This window comes from Phragmites australis, chromosome 19 (genome assembly GCF_958298935.1).
Source record: "Phragmites australis chromosome 19, lpPhrAust1.1, whole genome shotgun sequence".
NCBI lineage: Eukaryota > Viridiplantae > Streptophyta > Magnoliopsida > Poales > Poaceae > Phragmites > Phragmites australis.
Window position 1 is genome coordinate 6,616,181 of NC_084939.1, and position 24,061 is coordinate 6,640,241.

Here is a 24,061-nt window from a genome sequence, read left to right on the forward strand (position 1 = left end):
GAGGTAAGGTGATGGATCCTCAAGTAACCTAGCTTTCTTGCTTCTCAAGTAACCTTCCTGATGATGACACGTGTAGTCTGTCTTGCAATCTCAACCGTCGGCAAGTCTCTCTCACTCCCAATCCCTCGGACTGTCTTGTCACTTGCACCGGCATCCCTTGCAATTGACTTTGTCAACACGCCGTCTTCATCCATCTTCTCACGTTTTGCTTGCTATCCACATGTATAGTTATGATCACTCTTGACTCCGCCTGACCCTCCTTTATCGTCCAGCACCAAGCACCTCGCTTAGCCCCAATCATCTCACCGTCAATCGCCAGATTTCATCCATCACCTACACATCATAAGACAAGCACACAAGTTTCTCCAACTCCATTTCTCTCCATCTTCAATTAGTCATAATCAAAATTCTCTGTCGAAAGCTCATAAAAAAAGAATTGTGAACACTGGATGTTCCAGCGTTAGCAGTAGTACAAGCACCGGTGAAGCATCCGACGTGTGCAACTGCAAGCACTGGACCATCTAGCGTGTAAAACACTTGAACCCCGACTTTTGGGATTCTCCGATGTGCACAATTTCTCTATCGCCAGATCATCCGGCATGTACAAATGCATATGCGTAAGACCATCCAGTGTGTACATATTTCTTGGGACTTGTCCAATTCAATCCAATATTTGTCCCGAGTTTGGTGGTTTCTTCATGTGTCGCATCGATGAGACCTACTAAAACATATACTTGACAAACATATTAGTCACATTGACTATGTTGTCAATGACTCATTACACATAAACCAAGATACATATGTACTTGGTTTCTTAATCTCCCTCTTGATGAGTCCATTGACAACATACATGCAAACCAAAGAATGAATTGAAGCACAATAACCATTTGTCATATCTAAGTGATCAAAAGGCAAAGAAAAGCAATAACAAGATAACTTAGCATAAGATGGAATTGCAAAAGCCCGAAACCAAAGCCCAAACACTCTCCCCCTTGTTGACAATCGATTCATCAGGAATTCAAAAGACATTTTTTTAATCTTTCTTTTGTTATTGTCATTTGCATTTTCATTTTTTTTTAATAACGAGCATCATAAATCATCCACATACGAAGCAACAACTTGACCAAGCCATGCTATCAAAAATAATTGCTCCAATCCATCTACACATGTAAAAATGTAGTGTAAGCACAACTCAACAAGTATACTTAATTTATTTACAAGGCATGGTCTCCCAAACTTAACTACTTCAATTTTAGAAAATATTGAGACTTTAACACTTCATTGTGGTTGAAACAACAGATTCATTGCTTGAAAACATATAAGAATAATTCATTTTCAAGAAATTATATGCACTATCCACCTTACTTTTCAACCATGCCAAGCCTATACCAAAAAGACAATTAGAAGCTTAAGGTCAATGGTTTCGGTCATACACAACCTCTTCCAATTTCATATCAAAGTGCAATGATAAGTAGTATTGTAAAGAAGAAGTGCAACAATACATATTTCCTTGATCTTTTGCCTATTAGCTATTTTTTCAGTATTTAGCACATAACTTTGATAATTTACATTTAGCTCTTTTAGAAAAGATCAAAGCAGTCAAGAAAATTTGACCATGACAAGATTTAATTCAAGTTTTCATTTTGATTAAAAAGTCATAACCAAAACTACACAATTATATGTATAGATATTAAAGTGCAACAACCTTGTAGCACAAACATAGCTTCAAATGTCATACATGTATAATGTACAATGCTCGTTACATTTTTGTTTTTATTAGAATTCAAGAACTCCTCCCTCACACAATACCCTAGAGATGACACACTCTGAGCTATCCCCTCAGAAAAACAAACCTAGTTGTATCTAGAGGTTTGGTAAAGATATCTGCAAGCAGGTATTGGGTATCTATGTAACGCAGGTCAATGTCTCCCTTCTCATTGTGGTCTTGCAAGAAATGAAATCTCACATCTATGTGTTTGATTCTGGAGTGTGGGACTGGGTTATTAGCTAAGCTTATAGCACTGGTGTTGTCACACAAAAGTGTTGCACTATTGAAAAATAACCCAAAATCCCTTAAAGTGGTAACCATCCACAAGATCTGAGAACAACAGCTAGCGGCAGCAAATATTCAGCTTCGACAGTTGACTGAGCAACACTAGACTACTTGCAAGAAGACTAACAAATAAGAGATGTGCCCAAGAAATGACAAGTACCTGAGGTGCTCTTTCTATCAATCCTACAACTAGCAAAGTCTGCATCCGAGAAGTCTTGAAGAGAAAGTGAAGAAGATCATAAAACCAAAGACCATATTCAAAGGTGTACTTCAGATACCTTAAGACACGCTTCACCACTTGGCGATTAGATATCCTTGGTGATGCTTGGAAGAGCACACAGGCAGACATCAAAGTGAATATCAGGTCTTGTCGCCGTTAGGTACAAGAGGGAGTCAATCATGCTCCTGTACTCTCGCTGGTCAACTGCCTCACCATCTTCATCTGGATCAAGCGAGGTTGAGGTAGACATCAGTGTCACCAAAGGCTTCGCATCGCTCATGTCAAACTTCTCTAGCATATCCTTTGTGTACTTCATCTGGTGGATGAATGTACTTTACTTGCATTGTTTGATTTGAAGCCCAAGGAAGAACTTGAGCTCACCTATCATCGATATCTTGAATTTCCTGCTCATAGTTTCTGCAAACTTGGCCACAAGAGCATGAGACAAGCCAAAAAAATGATATCATCCACGTATATCCGAACAAGTAGGAAGTCATTGCCATGCTTGAAGGTGAACAATGTTTTATCCACCGGCCCCATCACATACCCATGGTCTAACAAGAAAGACTTAAGCCTATCATACCAAGCGCTAGGTGCCTGCTTAAGCCCATACAAAATTTTTCGAAGCTTGTATACACTATGTGGGTATTTAGGGTGCTCAAAATTAGAGGGTTGCTTGATATAGACATCTTCCTCTATAAACCCATTTAGGAAGGCAATTTTGATATCTATTTGATACAACTTGAAACTCTTGGATGCCAAAAATACAAGGAGAATCCTAATGGCTTCTAACTAGCTACTTGTGTAAAGGTCTCTACAAAATCTATTCCCTCTATCTGCGTAAAACCTTAGGCCATAAGTCGAGTTTTGTATCTTACTATAAACCCATCCTCCCCCTGTTTGTTCTTGAAAACCCATTTGGTAACTATGGTATGGATATTTGGGGTGGGTTTACAAGGATCCAAATTTGGTTTCTCTAAAAGTTCTTAAGTTCTTTATGCATGGCATTGACCCAATTTGAATTAGAAAGAGCGTGTCCAACATAATGGGGTTCAAAGGAAGCAACAAATGCAGAATCTGTGAAATGAACATGTTGAGTGGATTTAGACCTTGTTACCTTTCATTGAGATCACCGATCATCATCTGTGGGGAATGTCTCCGCTGAATGTGTTTAGGGGCCTCATGCTGTGAGAAGATCTCCCCCTCAAACATTGCTGGTGCAGACTTGAAAGCCGTTGAAGTGGAGGTAGAGGCTGTAGGACCCTCTGCTAGTGTCGAAGAGGCAGGAACTAGCTCCAAAGCAGGTGTGATAGTAGGAAGTGGTGTATGATCCTCATCATCACCGAGAGTTAGAAGGTCACCATCTACAAAGATACTTTCACTCATCTCTTGATCACTTGTACACTCAAGAACAAATCTAGCACAAGAGGTTGAGTCATCAAAGGTCACATCACAAGACTCCATGATAGTGTTAGTGTCAAGATTATAAACCCTGTAGGCATGACCATGAACCGAATAACTCAAGAAAATCCTATCGGAAGAACATGACTCAAACTTATCAAAATTGCTACGCTTTAGGATGAAGCAACAACAGCCAAATACTCTCAAGTGTGAAACATTCGGCTTCCTCCCAAAGCGCAACTCATAAGAAGTCACGTTCAAAATCGAGCACAAGAAAGTCTGATTTGAGATATAACAAGTTGTGCTAATTGCCTATGCCCATAACATCTTAGGAGTCCTATGCTCATCAAACATCATCCTAGCCATCTCAACTAAGGTTCAATTTTTCCTTTCAACTATACTATTCTACTGAGGAACATGTGGGGTAGAAAATTGATACTCAATGCCATATTCAAGACAAAAAGTATCAAAAAGAGAGTTCTTGAACTTGGTGCCATTATAACTACGGATTGCTCTTAATGCACCAAGGAGTTCCTTGAATAGTCTCAAAGCTAAGCTCCGAAAGTGTGAATACAGCTCATCCTTACTTGGAAGAAAGAACACCCAAGAATAGCCAGAGTAGTCATCAACAATGACAAGTACATACCACTGCCTACTCGCCGAAGGGACTCAGGATGGACCAACAATGTCCATATGAAAAAGTTCTCCCGGTCATTCAGTCATCACTATATTAACTGGTGGGTGAGAGGCGGCAACTATGTTGCTATGTCGATAAGGAGCACAAACAAGTCTTCTCAAACTAGAGCTTGAGCAATCCTTGGATCAAGCCAAGGGCACTCAACCGTGTGAGCAAATCAAAACTCGTATGCCCTAGCCTCTTATGCCACATCCAAAGCTCAGAAGAAGGTTGTGCAGTCAAACATCGAGAAAAACCAACAAACTCAGTAAAATCAGCTCCAAAAATTCTCCTAACTTGAGAAATCTGACAAGCTAAAACGTGAGAGGAATCAAGAACTCGAGAAGCATCACGCTTGAAATGCACTTCCAAGTCCTCATCCAACAACTGAGATACAACAAGCAAATTGTACCCTAGATATTCCACCAAAGACACATCTTTAAGAGTTAAACTCTCACTTACCTTTATTCTTCCTTTTAGATCATCCCCGAATGTGATATACTCATGCTGCTTCGTCAAGGTGAGGCTGGAGAACCATGATGCATCCCTAGTCATATGGCACAAACAACGGGAGTCAATGAGCTACTTGTTCTCCATGCCTCCACCTGCCACCTACACAAAGTAAGAAGAGCTCGAGTACTCAATGCTAAGGTAAGTAAGAAATTTCTTGGAAACCAGCACCAAGTCACTCGAGGAGAAAGAGTTAAAACATGTGTATGTAAATCAGATTTAGCACGCTAGGGCGGCTACCACAATGAGGAAAATGTGGGCTGCCAAAATGCTGTGACTCAAAATCTCTGACACGCGGACCAAAATCATATGAACCATGATATGGTCTACACCGGACACCACCTCTAGAAGGAAACTGAAAAGCATCGGAAACTCGTGAGTGAGGACGAGGAAAAGGCTCATGTACATCAAAACAAGGATGTACATGTCTCGAGTGCTCCACTTTCACTCACGTCACTCATCTCTTCTATGGCGAAAACATAACTCAACTCGGTGACCCTCTCTCTGGTAGTAAGTGCAAACATAGCATATCTCAGGAACTGGCCTGTTGATCACTCTAGAATCTTTTATAGGGGCCTTCTCAAGCTGAGGAGCTTTTCTAGGTTGTGTTTGTGGAAACTCTTTCTTCATAGGTTTTGGTATGTGATTTTTTTGGCATAAGCTATGTGGCATTGATCTTGGCTTTTTTTGTCTCAAGGGTACTAGATGTGGTGAAAATAGCCTTGCCAAGCTTATTGTAAGTCACTCTCTCAAAACCTAAACCTACAGCTTGGTATTGGCACACATCTTGGTATTGGCCAAGATCAAATCCATCTTGCCCTTGCATTCTGAGCACTTCTCCACAAGAGAAATGCGGTACTCATTTTCAGCCATGAGCTTCTGAACTTGCCCTCTTACCCAGCTGAGTTTGTCCTTAAAGATGATGCAGGTGGAACAATTCGGCCGCATATCCTTAGAACACATATCACTCTCAAATCTAGACTCTAACTCCTTAATGCACTTGACTTTCATTTCAACAACCTTTGCGAGCAAATGGCAATTTTTGCAAGCACCTAAAAGAGTGGGTCGAGACTCTTCCTCAAGAAGCTTCTTCTCAGCAGTCTCAAGCCGATTGGCACCTTGAGCATGCAAAGTCTGAAGCTCGGTAAGCTCATTCATGGCTACAATAAAACTTTCACACTCCTCTTTCTCATCCTTAGCTCTAGACCTAAGCAACTCAAGCTCAGACAACGAACACTCTAGCTTAGACTTAAGTTCCTTAATCTCTCTAGCCATAGTATGAACCAACCAATCTTGACTAACTAGCGCATCAGTTAAATGATCTACCTCAACAGAAAGCTGATCATAAGATAGTTGTACCTCATTAGGCTCGAGGTCGTCATTCTCACCCGCAATGAAGCATAGGCCAGTGAAGTCCTTGTTCTTCTTCTTATTCTTCGCGGGCTGCTCATCCTCTTCCGAGCTCTCATTCTCGCTTGAGGAAGTGTCGATGTCGCTGAGCGCCGCCACAAAGGCTCGTGAAGCCGCTTTGGCCACCTTTTTGACCATCTTATCACGGTTCTTGTATAAGGGCTTCCTGTTCTTCAAATGCTTGTTATGGTCGTGGTTGCGATCTTCCTTCTTCTTAAGCTTGGGGCAGTCACCACACTCATAGCAAGCACGAGGATCGCCTCTCCTCCGATCTAGACGGTTGTTGTAAAAGTAGGTAAATTTCTTCACGATCAATGCAAGATCTTCATTATCAAGTCCATCCACCTTCTCTTCTATAATAGAGACCAAGGAAGACAAAATAAAGCCAACAAGTGAAGGGTTAGCACAAGAAAAACCAACTCCCGCCTGACTGCTACTACTAGATCCTAAAACCAACGTCATGTTCTGAGACAGGAGATTTCCTAGACCTATTCTAGCTGCCTTGGCTTTCTCTATGGACTTAAGTTTGCTAAATAGCTCATAACAAGTCAGAGTATCGTAGCTAGATGACTCCTCAATGCTAGAGATCTTCACATCCTAAATGCTACAATCAAGAGCATAGAGAAGCTTGACCGCCTTCTCATGATCATAATAAGGCAAAACCTCGGTGGATCTAAGATTGTTCATAATCCCATCGAACCTCATAAAGTTGGCATTTAAAGACTCTCTAGGACCTTTCACAGACATTTGGTAATCCTGATTATAAGTGCTCTGACGCCTAGCCTTAATCTGATTTGTGTTGTAATGAAAAACACTAAGAGTGGACCAAATCTCTCTAGTACTGCGAAGACGATGAACCCTATCAAACTCGTTATGACTCAGACTAGTGAACAAGATATTTCTAACCTTGTTGTTGGCCTCACATTAATTAGTCTGGGTCTGAGAAGTACGAGCAATAGGAATTTCATAGTTGGAGTCAGCAATCTCCTATATAGCACTTCCTTAGATTAAGAGATAAGCAAGCCTTCATGCACACCTTCCAATAAGAATAATCACAACCATCAAAGAATAGGATTTTTCCATTTCTCTTTATTGTCGTCTACGGATCACAAAGTTGATTAAGGTCAACTAGTGATCAAACTCAGCTCTGATATTAATTGTAGAACCAAGAAAGGTGACTAGAGTGGGGTGAATAGGAGCCTCACCAAATTCTTGGATGACCTATCCTAATCTTTCACCCAACGTGTCTCAAATCAAAACGCAGAAGCTTGAAACCGAGAGAAACAAGAATAAATTACACCAAAAATCTCCATAAAGAATATAGCTCCAATGGATGGATCTGAACCCTAGGTTCCATAGAAAACCATTCCAAGTGTCATAGCTCAATCAAACTTGCAACTGGAAGAAGAAAGACTTAGATCCAAAGAAATGGCCCCGGGTGAAGAAATTCTCCAAGGTGATGGATATAGAGATAAGGGATGGTTTAAGACCAACTTATAGATGATTCCTATCCCTCTATCAACAAGAAGAATAACTTCAACACGATGTAAAAATTCAGCTCTCCAACAAAAATAAAAATCACAATAAAGCCGAATAACTTGTAACCATGCGAGTGAGCCAAGAGTGAGAAACTAGAAGGAGATGAACACAAGCATAAAAGGAAACATAATATTCATTACCTGTAGAGGAATGCCCTATTTTCAGCGAATTATAAAGTGTTTTTTGGATACACAGCTCTCACCTAAACCATAGGCTAATCTCTCATCTCTCTCTCTTCTAAAACCCTAACACACCACTCTCAAATGCCTGGCTCAAGGAGGCTCTCACAACCCTTCTCTCATATTTATAGGCCTTGAGAACTTCCTTCGATGCCAAGTTTCCTAGATTTCTTGCCCCCCCAAGTAATTTAGATTTCTTACTCCCTAAGTAACGTACCTTTCTTGCTTTCCAAATAACCTCCTAATAATGACACATATACTCCGTCTTGTGATCTTGACCGCTGGCAAGTATCTCCCGCTCCCGATCCCTCATGCCGCCTTGTCACTTGCATCGGTATCCCTTTCGCTTGACTTTGTAAATATGCCGTATTCATCCATCTTCTCACGCTTTGCTTGTTTTTCACGTGTACAGCTAGAATCACCCTTAACTCCACCCGACCCTGCTTGATCATTTGGCACCAAGCACCCTGCTTAGCCTCGATCATTCTGCCGTTGACCTCTAAGTTGCATCAATCACCTACACATCATAAGACAAGCACACAAGTTTCTCCAACTCTATTTCTCTCCATCTCTAGTTAGTCATAATCAAAATTCTCTGTTGAAAGCTCATCAAAAAAGAATCGTGAACACCGGATGTTCTAGCGTTAGCAGTAGTACAAGCATTGGAAAATCCGGCGTGCACAACTCCATTTCTCTCATCGAACCGAAGGTACACTTTTGGAAAATGCTCCAGTGAAGTATATAGCGTTCATAACTTCAATCACCGGACCATCCCGCGTGTATAATTCTATCTTCCATTGAATCGAAGGAAATCTTCTAGAAAGTACTCCGGTGAAGCCTCTGGCGTGCGCAATTGCAAGCACCGGACCATCCAGCATGTAAAACACTTGAACCCTGACTTCTGCTTCGGCATGCACAATTTCTCCATCTCCAGATCATCCCGTGTGTACAAACACTTCTACGCTGGACCATCCGGTGTATACATATTTCTTAAAACGTGTCCAATTCAATTCAATCTTTATCCCAGTTTTGATGATTTCTTAATATGTTGTATCTATAAGACCTACTAAAATATATACTTGACAAATATATTAATCACGTTAACTATGTTATCAATGATTTATCACATATAAATCAAGGTATATGTTCACTTGGTTTCTCATATGCCTTCTGTGTGACTACGTGCAGTATAACCGGCCAAGCCATGACCACCGAAGTTTCTTAGGGTTTCTCATTTGATTAATCAAGCCAATTTGACCCGCAAAACATCGCGTTGGATGTAGACAATTAGAAGCCACTTTTGTCTGTATACCAAAAGCTCCATTCAAACGTTCTGACTCCGAGGCTCGGACTTTGTAGGCACAACTTGATGGAAGATTCTGTAGAGCACTAGTCGTTAGGATTGACAACTGATTACCCAGAGGTAATCCAATAAGCATATATACATTTTTAAACGGATAATATTATTGGATTTTGAAAATTGAGCATTGTAGTTGAGACTTTCGACCATCTGGAATGCAATATATGTTGCATAATACCCATAGGATTTCATCATGTACACAGAAATTTATACTTGCAAGTATAAGACTCCACTATATTTGCAACACTTTTACAATTGATTGAACCAAAATAATGGTTTCCTAATAAATCCAGTGTGAACGTGTAAAAAGAAGATTAACAGCTTAACAGCTCGGTGATTAGCTTAAACGGCGTTAATTGTTTAGATTCCTTGTGGTCCTTCGTAAACGGTTTGTATATATTTTTTTGCATATGATAATTTTGGTACAGACAACTATTAAGCGCTCCACCTTACTATTTTACATATACTTCTAAATATTGTAAGAGTTCCTTTCTCCTAAATAAAAAATGAATGAGTTATATTGTTATAATTGTTGAACATTGACCGTGCTGCAGTTCTTCATAATGAACAAATAACTCCTATTATATTTTGGCAGAATTTATGTATCCAAATATTTATAAAATTTATATATATATATAAAATATGCATTGAAAATTTTCAGAATAAGGAAAGATAAAACATGATTCAACTTTCCGACTTTCATGATTGTAAACCAGAATTTCAAATTCCTAGATCTAACTTCTAAAGTATGATATATTAAAATTTTAGAGTAAAGAACTAATGTTGAGCTTTACATATTCAGAACTCGTATATTGAATTCATAAAAAGGTTAAAGTTTTAATGCAAATTTCAGTTTTTAAACCCCAATATATTTTGTTATATACTAGGCATGTTTGTACATACAAAAATAGCAAAAAACGTTGTCAAACCATATATTTGTACAATAGTTCAAATAAAAGTCTCCATTCGCCATTTTGTGCTTCCAGAAATAATCTTACTTTGAGAACTTGGAACTTAGCCCCAACAAAAATTTCTTCTGTACTACATCCACGTTTGAGCTTGTAGAAAAATTCTCATTTTCGTTGGCAAATTTGCATGATCTAGATGACAGGTACGCTGTAGCAGTTACACCATATGAAGGAATTGACTACGGTCACAAGGTGAAGTTTTACTTGGTCAGAATAATAGCTAATCTAATCCAGTTCTTGACACATCAGGTCAATGGACAAGAAAAGATTAATCAGACCATACCAGGAAAGTTTCAAAAGCTATCGCTTCATTTCTCCGTAGGACTGTGTATAAAAGCCTCCCTCTCTAACAAGTGCACCAAGCAGCTCAGGTTTGCAGCAATGACAACTCAGTTTGCGGCAGCAGCAGTCCTTACTGGTCTTCTTGCTCTTGCAACACTTGCAAGCTGCAACACTGAAGGTACACTACACATCAAATTTGTGATCATTTTACATGCATAATTGTTCAGTTTAGTTTCTTTTTTCTGAAACATGATGTTGAGACTTGAAGGTGACATACTATACGCACAAAGGTTGGCATGGAAGGACCCGAACAATGTGCTGCAGAGCTGGGATCCAACCCTTGTCAATCCCTGCACCTGGTTTCATGTCACTTGTAACAACAATAACTCTGTCATCCGTGTGTATGCCACTCTCCTTACTTCCCTCTTTGAGTTTGAGATGAGCATAGTTTTCTAATTTTCTTATTGGAACCAGTATAATCTTTCCTTACCTGGGTCATGCAACAACTTCTGGTTCGCAGTCAGCATTCCTATTAATACATCCCCTTCAAGAATTCAGAACCTCTGAATCATCAACAGACTCGAATAGTGCTGGAGGATACTCATCTTAAAACCTTGTTATATTGAGGTGTAAGTATCGGTTTCTTGCTTTTTCAGGGATTTGGGCAATGCAGGCCTCTCAGGCCCTCTGCTTCCAAATCTGGGAGGACTGCAGAACCTTCAGTACCTGTAAGAATTGTTGCAATTACTGCTAGCATCAAGAATTGCACTTAGAGTGCCAATATTCTTAAATTTGGTTTCCCCATGTTTGCAGTGAGTTGTATGAAAATAGCCTCAACGGTACAATACCAGCAACACTGGGCAACCTGACTAATCTTGTCAGCTTGGATCTTTGGGACAACCTGCTTACTGGTGCGATACCGACTTCGCTTGGTGCCATCAGCACGCTGCGATTTCTGTATGCACTTTTCTTACAGAAATTTCATATGCTTTTCATAAGATTGCTAGAATTCTGATTATTTTCTGAACTGGTAAATGCGCTGATGTTCTTCAGGAGGTTGTATGAGAACAATCTGACAGGGGCTGTACCTTCATCGTTGGGCAATCTGACGAGCCTTCTGAAACTGGAGCTTCAGAAGAACTCTCTAAACGGCTCTATTCCGGCCTCCCTTGGCAACATCAAAACATTGGAGTTTTTGTATGTTCTTTATTCCTAAATTCACAAAGAAGACTTACATGATATAGCAAAGTTGAACAGACAAATCTGCGTTCCTTGCCAAGAACTTATAGCCTATAAAAACCTTCAACCACACAACTTTGAAATGCATAAACAATGAAGTTTTGAAGTATAGGTGCCAATTTTCTGGATAGTCTGAACTCTAAAGTACATGCGAGTTATTTGCAATTCTTCTGAAGGGTAGTTTTTCACTCCTTTGCAGGCGGTTGAACGAGAATATGCTGTCTGGCATGGTGCCATCGGAAGTCCTCTCTCTTGTCGTTGTTGGGAACTTGACCGAGCTGTGAGTAACATAGTAATTTCAATGCAGAATTATAACTCATTTCAACATGGCTACATTATATTACGAGATGATATTCTCTTTGCGTTGAGCTGCATTGACACAAGAAAATTTATCTGCATTCAGAAATATTGCAAAGAACAACCTGGCCGGAACAGACAGATCATCAGGATTGAGAGGTACCAATGTGAATGTGATTTGCAGCTTTGTTAGACTTACTTTTATATTTTGTTTTGTACATGCATATATAATATAGAGTGATGCTAAAAAGAGCTACAAATTGGCATTGTCACAGTGGCTGTGATTATCCAGGACAAGCTGAAGACGGCATGATGAGTTCCAGGATCAAGACATTGTTTTTCTTCATGCACATGTTGGAAATAAACAAATAAATCCAATGACATGGATTAATCTAGACATTTTGTAGTAGAACTTTGTGTGCCAAATAAACTCTTATTGGTCAGGTATTGCATCCCTCGTAGCAGCTTGAATGGATGAGATGAGATGGGGCATCTCTAATTTGCTAAAATAAATTGAGTTTTCTAGGAAAAAAACCTTTTCCCTAACGCAAGATAAAAGATTATTTCACTTTGCTATCGGTCAGTGTCATAGCTAGGAACTCTTGAGACCCGGGGCAAACTTCCAGCATAAAGATATGGTTGTACAACGCGATGTAAGATTGAACATAACTGGTCACTGAAAATAAACAAGTAAATTTCAGAAAACTATATAAGTCAAAATTATCACAAAACTACACTTTTAGGACCTGTATCACATAACCACACATAATTTGTATTATGCTGAAAACAGCATGGCATCAGGTGCTCCTAATTTCTGCGGCAACCTGCTTCTTCAGATTTGAACTGTATGACCCTTAATTAAGTTTATGGAAAACATATGGAAAGGTAATTACTAACACTTAAGTACATTAGTGTTGCCATCCAATATTAAGAAGCCAAGCAACTAATCATCCTAACCAACAAAAGTGCATCTCACTTGTTGCGGAAACAATGACTATCAACTCTGCTTAGACCTTATAGACACATTTTTCTGTCTCCTTATGTGGCTAGAGAAGATCCATTCATTATTGCAAAAAAAATAAAAAATAAAAAAAATCGAAACAAATAGTTGCTCCTTCAAACATTCTGACTCCAAGACGACTCCGCGTTGTTGGAAGCTTCTGCGGAAAACCTTTTCTTTACTTGTCCAATTGAGCAATTGTACATCAGAAAGGACTGTTTGTGATCCAGGACTTCTCTTCTAATTTTCCAGAGCAAATAAAAAAAGTGTCCTCTATATATGTGGATAAGCATTAACTACCTGGAATCAATCCGGTAAAGGAAACACATTGTGTTAACGATTTTTTCCCCTAGGGTTTTCAAAGCTGAGACTATTTTGCGGGTATAGACGATCTAAAATAGGATACAAAAATTCAAGAACACAATGCTGATTGAGCAAGTGGTGCACCTTTGAAAGTTGATACATAAGTTCTAATCATCTAAGCTAGTATTCACAAGAAAGCAACATATTTAAATCGAGAAATGCATCGGTTTTCCTTCGCAAAAAAAAAGAGAGAAATGGATTGGTTTTATTACTATGGTGTTAAAACAGTTTTCAACAAAAAAAAGGGTAATGGTGCTGTAAAACTGCATGCGTAAATATTTACAGAAATATCTGATTTGTCGTCTGGACAGTGCTCTATGTATTTTTAAATACATAGCTTCATTTATGGCTGCAGTTCCAATCGTTCGCTTTTCTGTTCTCAACAAAAACTCCTTCACTGAATCAAAATCCTTTTTTTTTTTTTTGCGAATTGAATCATAATCCTTTGGGAAACTAAAAGTTTGTGTTGGCACTTCCGCACACAATCCTTCAAAAAGGCAAGAAGATTAGTATGTCTAGTGAGTGCAAGAAAAAAGATTAGCCACATCAGGAAGATTGAATGTTCTGGGTCAAGAAATTCTTTCCCAGATTGTTCAGTAAACCATCAGTAGCTTTCAGACAGCACGATACAGCTAAGCAGTACTCAGGAAACTTCAGCAATGGGGACTCATTTTGCAGATGAAGCAGCAGCAGTCCTCCTCACTGGCCTTGTTGCTACTGCAACACTTGATAGAATGCCACTGAAGTTTTACCTGGTCAGAGTAACAAATCTACTCGAGAACTTACTTGACACATCATTCTTCAGAAGAGTACAATGATGGAGAATAGTTTAACCAGACAAGAAAAGCTTCAAAATCCACTCCCTCACTTCCCCATACGATTGTTACTTTTTTTTTCTCAAACACGCATGAGATCTGCATAATGTTGTATTAAGATAGAACAAGAAACCGATCCCCATACAAAGCCTCAAGAGGTCAAAAGAGAGAAAGAAAAGGAAGGAGAGAGAGAAAAAAAGGACAAACCAAACCTAAAAACAAAGAGCAAGGCTAGGACTACACGGGGGCAATAGCTCCCACGACCAGCACCGCCTATGTAACAACCCAGCGCTCTAACCATGCTACAAAGCACCAAGCATCCTTGCTTATGCTGTGACCTATAGCTGCACCTCCGTTGAGATTTCTTGCAAGACGATCTCCACCCTCGGGGCGGCCCCATTAAAAACACAGCCGTTGTGATACTTCCATCAAGGAATTGAGACCTTTGTGCTGCTCTATGTCTGCCCTTCGTTGAGCCCTGCGCCACCATTTAGAGAAGACGAGGTTTGAACTGGAAGGTGCGAGAGCTGTTGCAATCCGACCAACTTGAGGAGCTTGAACCATAACTCCCTTGCGAAGACACATGAGCGACCATAACTCCCTTGTGCCACCATACGATTGATATAAAAGCTTCCCTACCTAACATTTCATTGCACCAAATAGTTCTCAGGTTTGCAGCTATGGCGGCTCAGTTTGCAGCATCAGCAGCACTTCTCACTGGCCTTCTTGCTCTCGCAACACTTGCAAGCTGCAGCATTGAAGGTAATAAGGTATCTTATTCCTGCATACCAATTTCAGATAGTTTAACATGCATATTTTTTTAGTTTAGTCTTTTCTGAAACATGCTTTTGAGACTTGAAGGTGACATACTGTACAAGCAAAGGACGGAATGGTATGACCCCGAACGATGTGCTGCAGAGCTAGGATCCAACCCTCGTCAATCCCTGCACCTGGGTGCATATAACTTGCAACAACGATAACTCTGTCATCGGCGTGTATGCCACTACCTTTCCCTTCCTATTCGTTTTTATGAAGAGCAAAAATTTAGGATAGGCCTGAGGCACTACACTGATTGCATCTGTGTTTCTCTTTGAGATGTGCATTGTTTTCATGTTGAAAGCTGTTGAACCATTCCTCACCTGAATCATTCACCAAAGTGGTGTGGATGACATATACCATTATTATTTGCGTATTCACGTAAAGACTTCAGAACCTCTGATTCAACAATGTTGTATCTTATGGCATAAATGTGTCTTGTGCATCTCCCATATAGTACTGAAGGATATTTATCTGAAAACCGAAGTGTAACTATCTGTTTCTTGCTTTTTGCAGGGATTTGGGGAATGTAGGTATCGGGGGGCACTCTGATTCCAGACCTGGGAGGACTGAAGAACCTGCAGTTCCTGTAAGAATCACATAACTTGTTGCAACAACTGCGATTTTTGTATGCCTTCTTTTTACAAGAATTTCACATGCTTTCTTGAGACAGCCGTGAGTTCTGACTTTTTTCTGAACTGCGAAATGCGTTAATGTTCTGCAGAATGTTGCAAACTGACAGGGTCTATACCGCCATCCTTGGGCAATCTGACAACCTTCAGAAGAATGCGTTGATTGGTGCCATTCCCTCCTCCCTGGGCAACATTAGAGTGTTGCAGTTCTTGTATGTTGTTGTTCCTAAATTCACAAAGAAAAGATACAAGAGATAGCAAACTTTCTAGACAAAATTATAGCCACCATTCATCACGAAAAGAACTTAAAGCCTACAAAAACCTTCAATCCCATAGGTTTAAAATGTATAAACAGTGAAGCTTTAGTTTCCTATGAAGTATAGGTGCCATTTTTCTGGATAATCTAAAGTATATGTCAATGCTTTGCAATTCTTCTCGAGGGTAGTTTTGAGTTTTGACTCTTCTTTACAGCAGCTGAACAGGAATATGCTGACCCGCATGGTGCGTAACACCTTAGAGACCACCACAAGCCTGAAGTGTCATTCAGACAAACCTACAAGGCTGTCGAAGCTTAAATGAAATTTCGGCAGCACCCCTCTAAAACTGGAGGTATAACTGGCAACAAACACACACAGATAGAAACATATTATAAGTTATTACACTAGCAACATAAAGATCATAGCAAACAATGTACAAGCCTCGATCATACAACCAAGTCACCACGGACCCAAAACATACATCATAGGACAAAGGGTCGCCAACTAGCATAACAAGTTCAACTAAAAGAGAAAAGAACCAACACCATCGATAAGCTTCCGACAAGAACAACAACTTCCATACGAACTTGTGATCAAAACCGGCACCGAAGAGGCCTCAAATTGAATTAACCCGCTACTCGCTAACCGAAACAACACAACACTTAACTGACGGTGCAGACGATTGATCTCAACCTCATACAAGCATCTAAGGACTACGAGGAAGTCACCTTTAGAGTGGAGCCACAAACCGGCGAACTCGCGGATGGCCTCCTCCTCCCTTCTTCCTCTTTCTTCTTCTCTTCTTTCTTTCTTCTTCTCTTTTTTCTTTCTTCTTGGCAAACCGGCTAATCGGCCCCTTCCTGCTCCTTCTCCACCCATGCCCCCTTGCTCCTTTCCCACGCCCCCTGCCCAGCCTCCCCCCTGCACCCATCAGCCAGCGGTGCTCCGGCCAGCGACCAGCGGCAGGACAGCGCGGATGCAGCTGTTGCGAGAGGTGGTGACCGACAACGCCGGGCGGTGGTGCTAGCAGGGTAGCGGCTTGGTGGCGGCTCTGGCGGTCAGGCCGAGACGGGCTGGTGAGGGGCGATGTGTGGATGGGATTCTCTCTTTTTTTCTTTTTTTATCTAATGATCTAAACTCATTGGGCTCGTCATAGACTCAACGTGTGCCCAAACATGATGATAGATAGCAAAACAGAATCGTCTCAATGATATGTATGCATCAATGGTCTCCGATTATCCAACCGAGCAATGGTTTAAAAGGTCACATTATTTTTTTCCCAGGTATTACATTCTTCTCTCCTTAAAAGGATTCGTCTCCTTAAAAGGATTCGTCCCCGAATCTACCCTCTCGAAACTATGATAAGAAAGTACAACAAAGCATAAATGATGATAAACAACAATTAACACTCACCAGCTTCGAAGAGCTAAGGATACTTCTTTTGCACTTGATCCTCAAGTTCCTATGTTGCCTCACATTCAGACTGATTTGACCAAAGGACCTTCACATATTTGATGGTACTTGTCACACCCGGTTTTAAGACCAAAACCAGATGTAAACTATATGTATACTAGGATCAGTTTATTCATACATATAGCGACATCATCAGTGCATAACAGACACAGTGCTTCTTATTACAATGTTATTTATTACAAAATGACCACACACGGGTCTAAAAGGAAAATACACCACAACGGAACAGTAAAGCGCAGCTCCATGCCAACAGGCAGCCGACCGAAAGCTCCACAAGCCTAGAACTCGGCATCATCTTCAGGGAAATCATCTTCAGGGAATTCTTCAAAAGTTTCACCTTCTGAAACAACAAGCGTGAGTATTTTCAATACTCAACAAGTGTGGGTAAAATGAATATGATATGGTGGCTTGAACCAAGATTTCCTATTCTCTAGGGTTTTATTTGCATAAAAGCCAATTTTATTCCTGAACTATGGAAAAGCAAATTTTATTTTAAAAAGGAAAAGATGTACAAAAGATTTTCTTAATCCTCCGAGAATTCAACCAATTCTCAACCATGTAAGACATCCATCCGACTAATCATGTGAGGGTCCATGCTGCTCATAACCGTGAGCACGGCTGAATATTCAGTTTGACACTCTGCAGAGTTTGTACACTTTACCCACGAGTCATGATCTTCTCTGTTGCCGGCACCTGCGGTACCTTACACACTTTCCAGGGTGTGCACCAAGAGATCACTACGAGGCTTTTCCAAAGAGTGTCCCAGTATGCACTTGCTCGCTGAGATTTCATCGCCGTACATAAGTGGAGTAACCCTCCACCCCAGAAGCCCCCTCTAGTGCCGGGTAGAATCGGGAAATAACCCTTCCTTATCTACACATCCAATTGGCTCATACAATACTGTGAGAACATCTAATTACTAGGCCAAACCGTACCATATTGGTCTCGTGGTTGTTCTGTTGCCATGGATGGTCGCTCCACGAACCGGTCCTTAAAATGATCTGAGAAAGACCGCCAATAACCCCATAAGGGTAGATTACCAAACATCTCCATTCAACCAACCATGCCGAGAATAACCCTTTCTTGCCCAAAACCCCAAATATCCTTGTTGTTAAATCCCTTAACAACATCAGTTTTCATGTCATACTTCCTATATCAACTTTTAGTTCATAACTCATGATTCATCACCTACATGCTGCATGTTCATCTAAAAAGCATGGCTAAGCATAAACATGATGTTATTTTAAGGATAAAACATCTACAACTGACACTAGTGTTTGCTATACTACCTATTTTATAAAACAGCATGCATATTTGATAAAGACTATCTTTATATAAAAACTGGGTTCACAATATGGTCAAGACACTTGCCTTCATCGAAGTGATGCACAGGTCCTTCAAAATCTTCTTTCTGGAAGTTCCCGAACTCTTGGACTGAATCGTCTACAGGAGCACACAACCATACATAAGAACAGTACACAAAATAGTCCTAAAACTAGGGAAAACCCCTATAAATAGAATCTACACGTCGCTATGAGAATATGAGCGCAAAGAACACCTAAATCGGAGCTACGAGCAAAAAGTTATGAGCGTTTGAAGTTCCAGGGGTGTTTCTGCAAATTTTACTTATTATTAGAGAAAATCCGAATTGTTTTTATACTGGAAGTTGGATTTATGACGTCATAAACATTTATTGATTTATTCTTCTATTAGAAAAGGTTATGAAATGGGTTCATGAGCCCGTGGACCAGGGCCTGAAGGCCGGTCCACGGGTCCACGGTGGACCGAACTTCAAAAAAAAAGGGGGTTTTAATCCTGGCCGTAGAAAGGAGATCACACGGCCGAGATTGATCTGCGTTCGGTCCGGCGGTGCGAACGGCGGCCGACGGCGGCGGGGTGGTCGGAGTGCGGCCGGAGTTAACAGAATGGAGCTCCGGTGGCTGGGCTGCTCCAACGAGCGGCGGAAGGGAGTGAGGGGAGTCCGGCGAACTTACCCCGGGCAAAAAGAAGGCCGGAGGGGCGTCGGAGTGACCGAGCGACGGTGAGGACGGCGGCGGTGGTCGGTGCTGCGGCGGAAAGGAAGCTCCGGCGACCGAATGATGACGGCAACCCATGGAACCGACTCCAGAGGGTCTTTTGAAGATGATGAACGGGTCAATTTGGCCGGAGGCAGTTCAGTCATGAAGAACGGCGTCGGCAGAGCTCCTCACCGGAGTTGGCAAAGAAGAGATTGGCGATGACGAAATCGGCGAGGAAAAAGTGTGGGAGCTAAAGCAAAATGCGAGGGACTTTGCCACGGAGAGAATGAGCGGTTTAAATAGAGGAGAGGAGGAGCAGGGTGGCCGGAATTGGAAGAGAAGAGGGCGGCAGCCATGGATTAATGGCCGACGGTTTTTCTTGCTTTTACCGCGCAATAGAGACTGGAAATGAGGGGGAAATGGCCGGGGGAGCTTAATGGGGCTTTAGGGCTCGGACCTTAATAGGGCTTTAGGGCTCGGATCCGGCAGTTGTTGGGAGAGGAGAGGGCATGGGAGAAGGGAAAATGGCCGGCGGCCGTTGGAGCTCAGGTGCGGCCGGAGGAAGGAGAAGAGGAGCCGATCGGGCGGCGGCTCGGCTCGCGGCTCAGGCGGGACCCACGCAGCAGCGAGAGAGGAAGAAAAGGGGTGGCTCAGGCAGGCGCTTGGCTCGGCTCGGTGCTGGGCCCACCTGGCGGTGAGAGTGGCGGGGTGAGGCGGCTCGGTCGAAGTGGAGCAGGCCGACTTGGGCTGGCGCTGAGAGAAAGGGCCGGCCCATGCAGGAGGGGAAAGAAGGGAGGGGGAGGGGGTGAGCTGGGCCGGAGAAGGAATTCGGCCCAAAAGCATTTTTTTATTTTCAAAGCCTTTTCCAATTGAATTTTCACACATTTTCAAATGAGGTTTTAAAGCAGCGAATCCTAGCGAAGTTTTGCAAACTTTTTCCACCCAATAAAACCTTATTGCATCTACAACAGCATGAATGCATTCAAACATTTATCCTAGGCCAAGTTAAATTTAGAAATTAATTTCCTATTGAACTTGTTGCAACACCTGATTAAATTTCTAGCAAAATTTTAAATTATTGCAAATATTGAATTTTCGGGTGTTACAGTCATCCTCCTCATGACTCGCTCAGATGAGTCTAATATGCACACTGGATGGCACTCCACAGTCAGATCTTGCTCCACTGTGATAGACTCCAGCTCGATCTTATACTCAGGGTCACTGAGATACTTCCATAGCATAGAGACATAGAACACATTGTGCACTCCCCTCATCGAGTCTAGCAACTCCAGACGATATACCAAACTGCCAACACGAGCCACAATAGGAAACATACCAATGTACTGTGGGCTGAGCTTCTCGGTGGTACCAAAGCGAACAATGCCCTTGGTCGGCGATACCCTGAGAAGCACGTGATTCCCAACACCTAACATCAACATAGCTCTTCTATTGGCTTTGAGCAGCCAACAGATTTTGGAGAATCACCTGCTTAAATTTCTAGCAAAATTTTAAATTATTGCAAATATTGAATTTTCGGGTGTTACAAACCTACCCCCCTAGGATGAATCTCGCCCTCGAGATTCGGGTTGATCTTCGAACAGCTGCGGAAATTCTACCTTCAGATCATCTTCTCACTCCCAGGTTGCCTCATCTTCTGAGTGATGAGTCCATTGAACCTTGCACATTCTAATAGCCTTTCTTCTTGTCGTTCACTTTGCAGTGTCTAGAATTCTACTAGGATATTCTACTAGGATATTCTGCATACGTCAGATCTTCTTTTGGGTCCACTTCTTCTAGGGACAACTGTTCCTCTGGCACTCTTAAACATTTCTTTAATTGAGATATATGAAATACGTCATGCACATCAGCCAGTGCAGATGGTAGTTCCAGCTGGTATGATACCTCTCCACGCCTAGCGACTATCTTGAATGGTCCAATATACCTGGGTGCCAATTTCCCTTTAACCTTAAACCTGCGGAGACCTCTGATAGGTGAGACTTTCAAATACACCATATCTCCCACTTCAAAGGTCAATTCTCTCCGTTGATTATCCGCATAACTCTTTTGTCGGGACTGTGCAGTCCTCAAGTTTTCCCGTATGGTCTGAATCTGCTCTTCTGCTCTTCTAAGAACTTCTGGTCCAAACACTTGGCTTTCTCCAGTTTCGTTCCAGTACAATGGAGTTCTGCACTTTCTAGCATACAAAGCTTCAAATGGAGACATTTTGAGACTGGCTTGGTAGCTGTTATTGTAAGAAAACTTTGCATATGGTAAGCTTTTATCCCCACTCTGCTTGTACTTCAAGGTGCAGGCTCTTAACATATCTTCCAACACTTGGTTGGTCCTCTCTATCTATCCATCGGTTTGGGGGTGATATGCAGAACTAAAGTTCAGTTGAGTGTCCAAGGATTCATGTAGCTTCTGCCAGAAGCGAGAGGTAAATTGGGTACCTCTATCTGACACGATCTTTTTGGGTACACCATATAGGCACACAATCCTTGACATATACAGCTCGGCAAGTTTTGCACTTGAATATGTTGTCTTGACTGGGATAAAATGCGTAACTTTCGTTAAGCGATCCACCACTACCTAGATAGAATCGTAGCCTGCTTGAGTACGGGGTAACCCGACAATGAAATCCATACCGATTTCTTCCCACTTCCACTCTGGAACTTTCAAGGGTTGCAATAATCCTGCTGGCCTTTGATGTTCTGCCTTTACTCTCTGACAGGTGTCACACAAAGCTACATATTCTGCGACATCTCTTTTCATACCATACCACCAATAATACTCTTTCAGATCCAGATACATCTTGGTGCTTCCGGGATGGATGAAATATGCAGAATCATGTGCTTCTTGCAAGATCAAATCCCTTAAAGCTTTCTGGTTGGGCACACAGATTCTTTTCTCAAACCATACTGTTCCTTGATTATCTTCCGAGAATTCCGGTGCTTTATTTATTTTTATGAGTTCTTTGATCTCCTTTATTTTCTCATCTTCCCACTGTCTGTTTTGGATGTCTTGTTCCAATTGTGACTTCATTTCTATTACCGTTGCATCCATGTCAGCAACAAAACCCAAATTCAACCTTTCAAACTCCTTGCATAATTCTGGCTGACTTCTCTGCAACATAGCCATATTGCAGTAACCCTTCCTACTCAGAGCATCTGTTACAACATTTGCTTTCCCAGGGTGGTAATGTATTCCCACATCATAATCTTTGATTAATTCCAACCATCGACGTTGCCGAAGATTAAGATCCGGTTAGGTGAAAATATACTTTAGGCTTTTATGATCCGTATATATTTCACATCGGTTGCCAACGAGGTAGTGCCTCCAAATCTTTAGGGCATGAACCACTGCAGCTAACTCCAAATCATGGGTCGGATAATTTTCCTCATGTTTCCTCAACTGCCTGGATGCATATGCTACCACATGACCTTCATGCATAAGCACACATCCCAACCCTTGTCGAGACACATCACAATACACAGAGAATGGCTTCTGGGTATCTGGCATAATAAGAACCGGCGCGGTGGTTAACTTTTTCTTCAACTTGTTGACACTGGCTTCTCGAGCGGCTGTCCATTTGAATTCTGCTCCTTTTTTTAGTAGTTCTGTCATTGGTTTCGCTATCTTGGAAAAACCTTCTATAAATCGGTGGTAATACCCTGCTAAACCCAAGAAGTTGCGGATCTCTGAAACATTCTGCAGGGTTTTCCTGTTTAGAACATCCCTCACTTTGGATGGATCCATGGATACACCTCCTAATGAAATAATATGACCAAGGAAAGGTACTTCTGTCAACCAGAATTCACACTTACTCAATTTGGCATATAGCTGGTTCTCTCTGAGTTTCTGTAATACCATCCTTAAGTGTTCCTCGTGTTCTTCCTCGTTCTTGGAGAAGACCAGGATATCATCAATAAACACCACAACGAACTTGTCCAGAAACTCCATGAAGACCTTATTCATTAGGTACATGAAATATGTTGGTGCATTTGTCAAGCCAAAAGACATTACCGTGAACTCATAAAGGCCATATCAGGTAACGAACACGGTCTTTGGAATATCCGAAGCGCAAATCTTCAACTGGTGGTATCCGGACCGAAGATCAATCTTGGAGAAAATACATGCTCCTTTCAACTGGTCAAACAGACCATCAATGTGAGGCAGTGGATATTTGGTCTTGATAGTTACTTCATTGAGAGCCCGATAGTCTATGCACATCCTTTGCGTTCCATCTTTCTTTGGTACAAAGATGACTGGGGCTCCCTAGGGCGAAGAACTGGGGCGGATAAACCCTTTGTCTAACAGCTCTTGGATTTGCTCCTTGAGCTCTGCCAGCTGATTGGTATCCATTCTATAAGGTTTCTTATATATAGGTGCAGTTCCTGGCACTAACTCAATAACAAATTCTATTTCACGATCTGGCGGCATACCTGGAAGATCATCGGGAAAAATGTTCGAGAACTCGTTCACCACATTGATCTCTTCTATAGGAATACCCTTCATTTGATTTAGTGAGCATTCCTCTGCTGAGGGTATAGTTG

General features: G+C 41.5%; 1 protein-coding gene and 1 pseudogene across 1 annotated transcript; both read left to right on the forward strand.

Moving 5' to 3' along the window:
* Positions 1-10,677: 10,677 nt before the first annotated feature.
* Positions 10,678-12,577, forward strand: LOC133900576 (disease resistance protein BAK6-like). Its single transcript, XM_062341762.1, has 8 exons — positions 10,678-10,776; positions 10,867-10,999; positions 11,255-11,326; positions 11,412-11,555; positions 11,652-11,795; positions 12,037-12,117; positions 12,241-12,293; positions 12,410-12,577. Exons 1-8 carry the CDS (start codon positions 10,698-10,700, stop codon positions 12,445-12,447), a joined length of 744 nt encoding a protein of 247 aa, XP_062197746.1. The 5' UTR covers positions 10,678-10,697; the 3' UTR covers positions 12,448-12,577.
* A 2,149-nt stretch (positions 12,578-14,726) lies between these two features.
* On the forward strand, positions 14,727-16,086 carry LOC133900748 (disease resistance protein BAK6-like; annotated as a pseudogene).
* Positions 16,087-24,061: the final 7,975 nt, after the last annotated feature.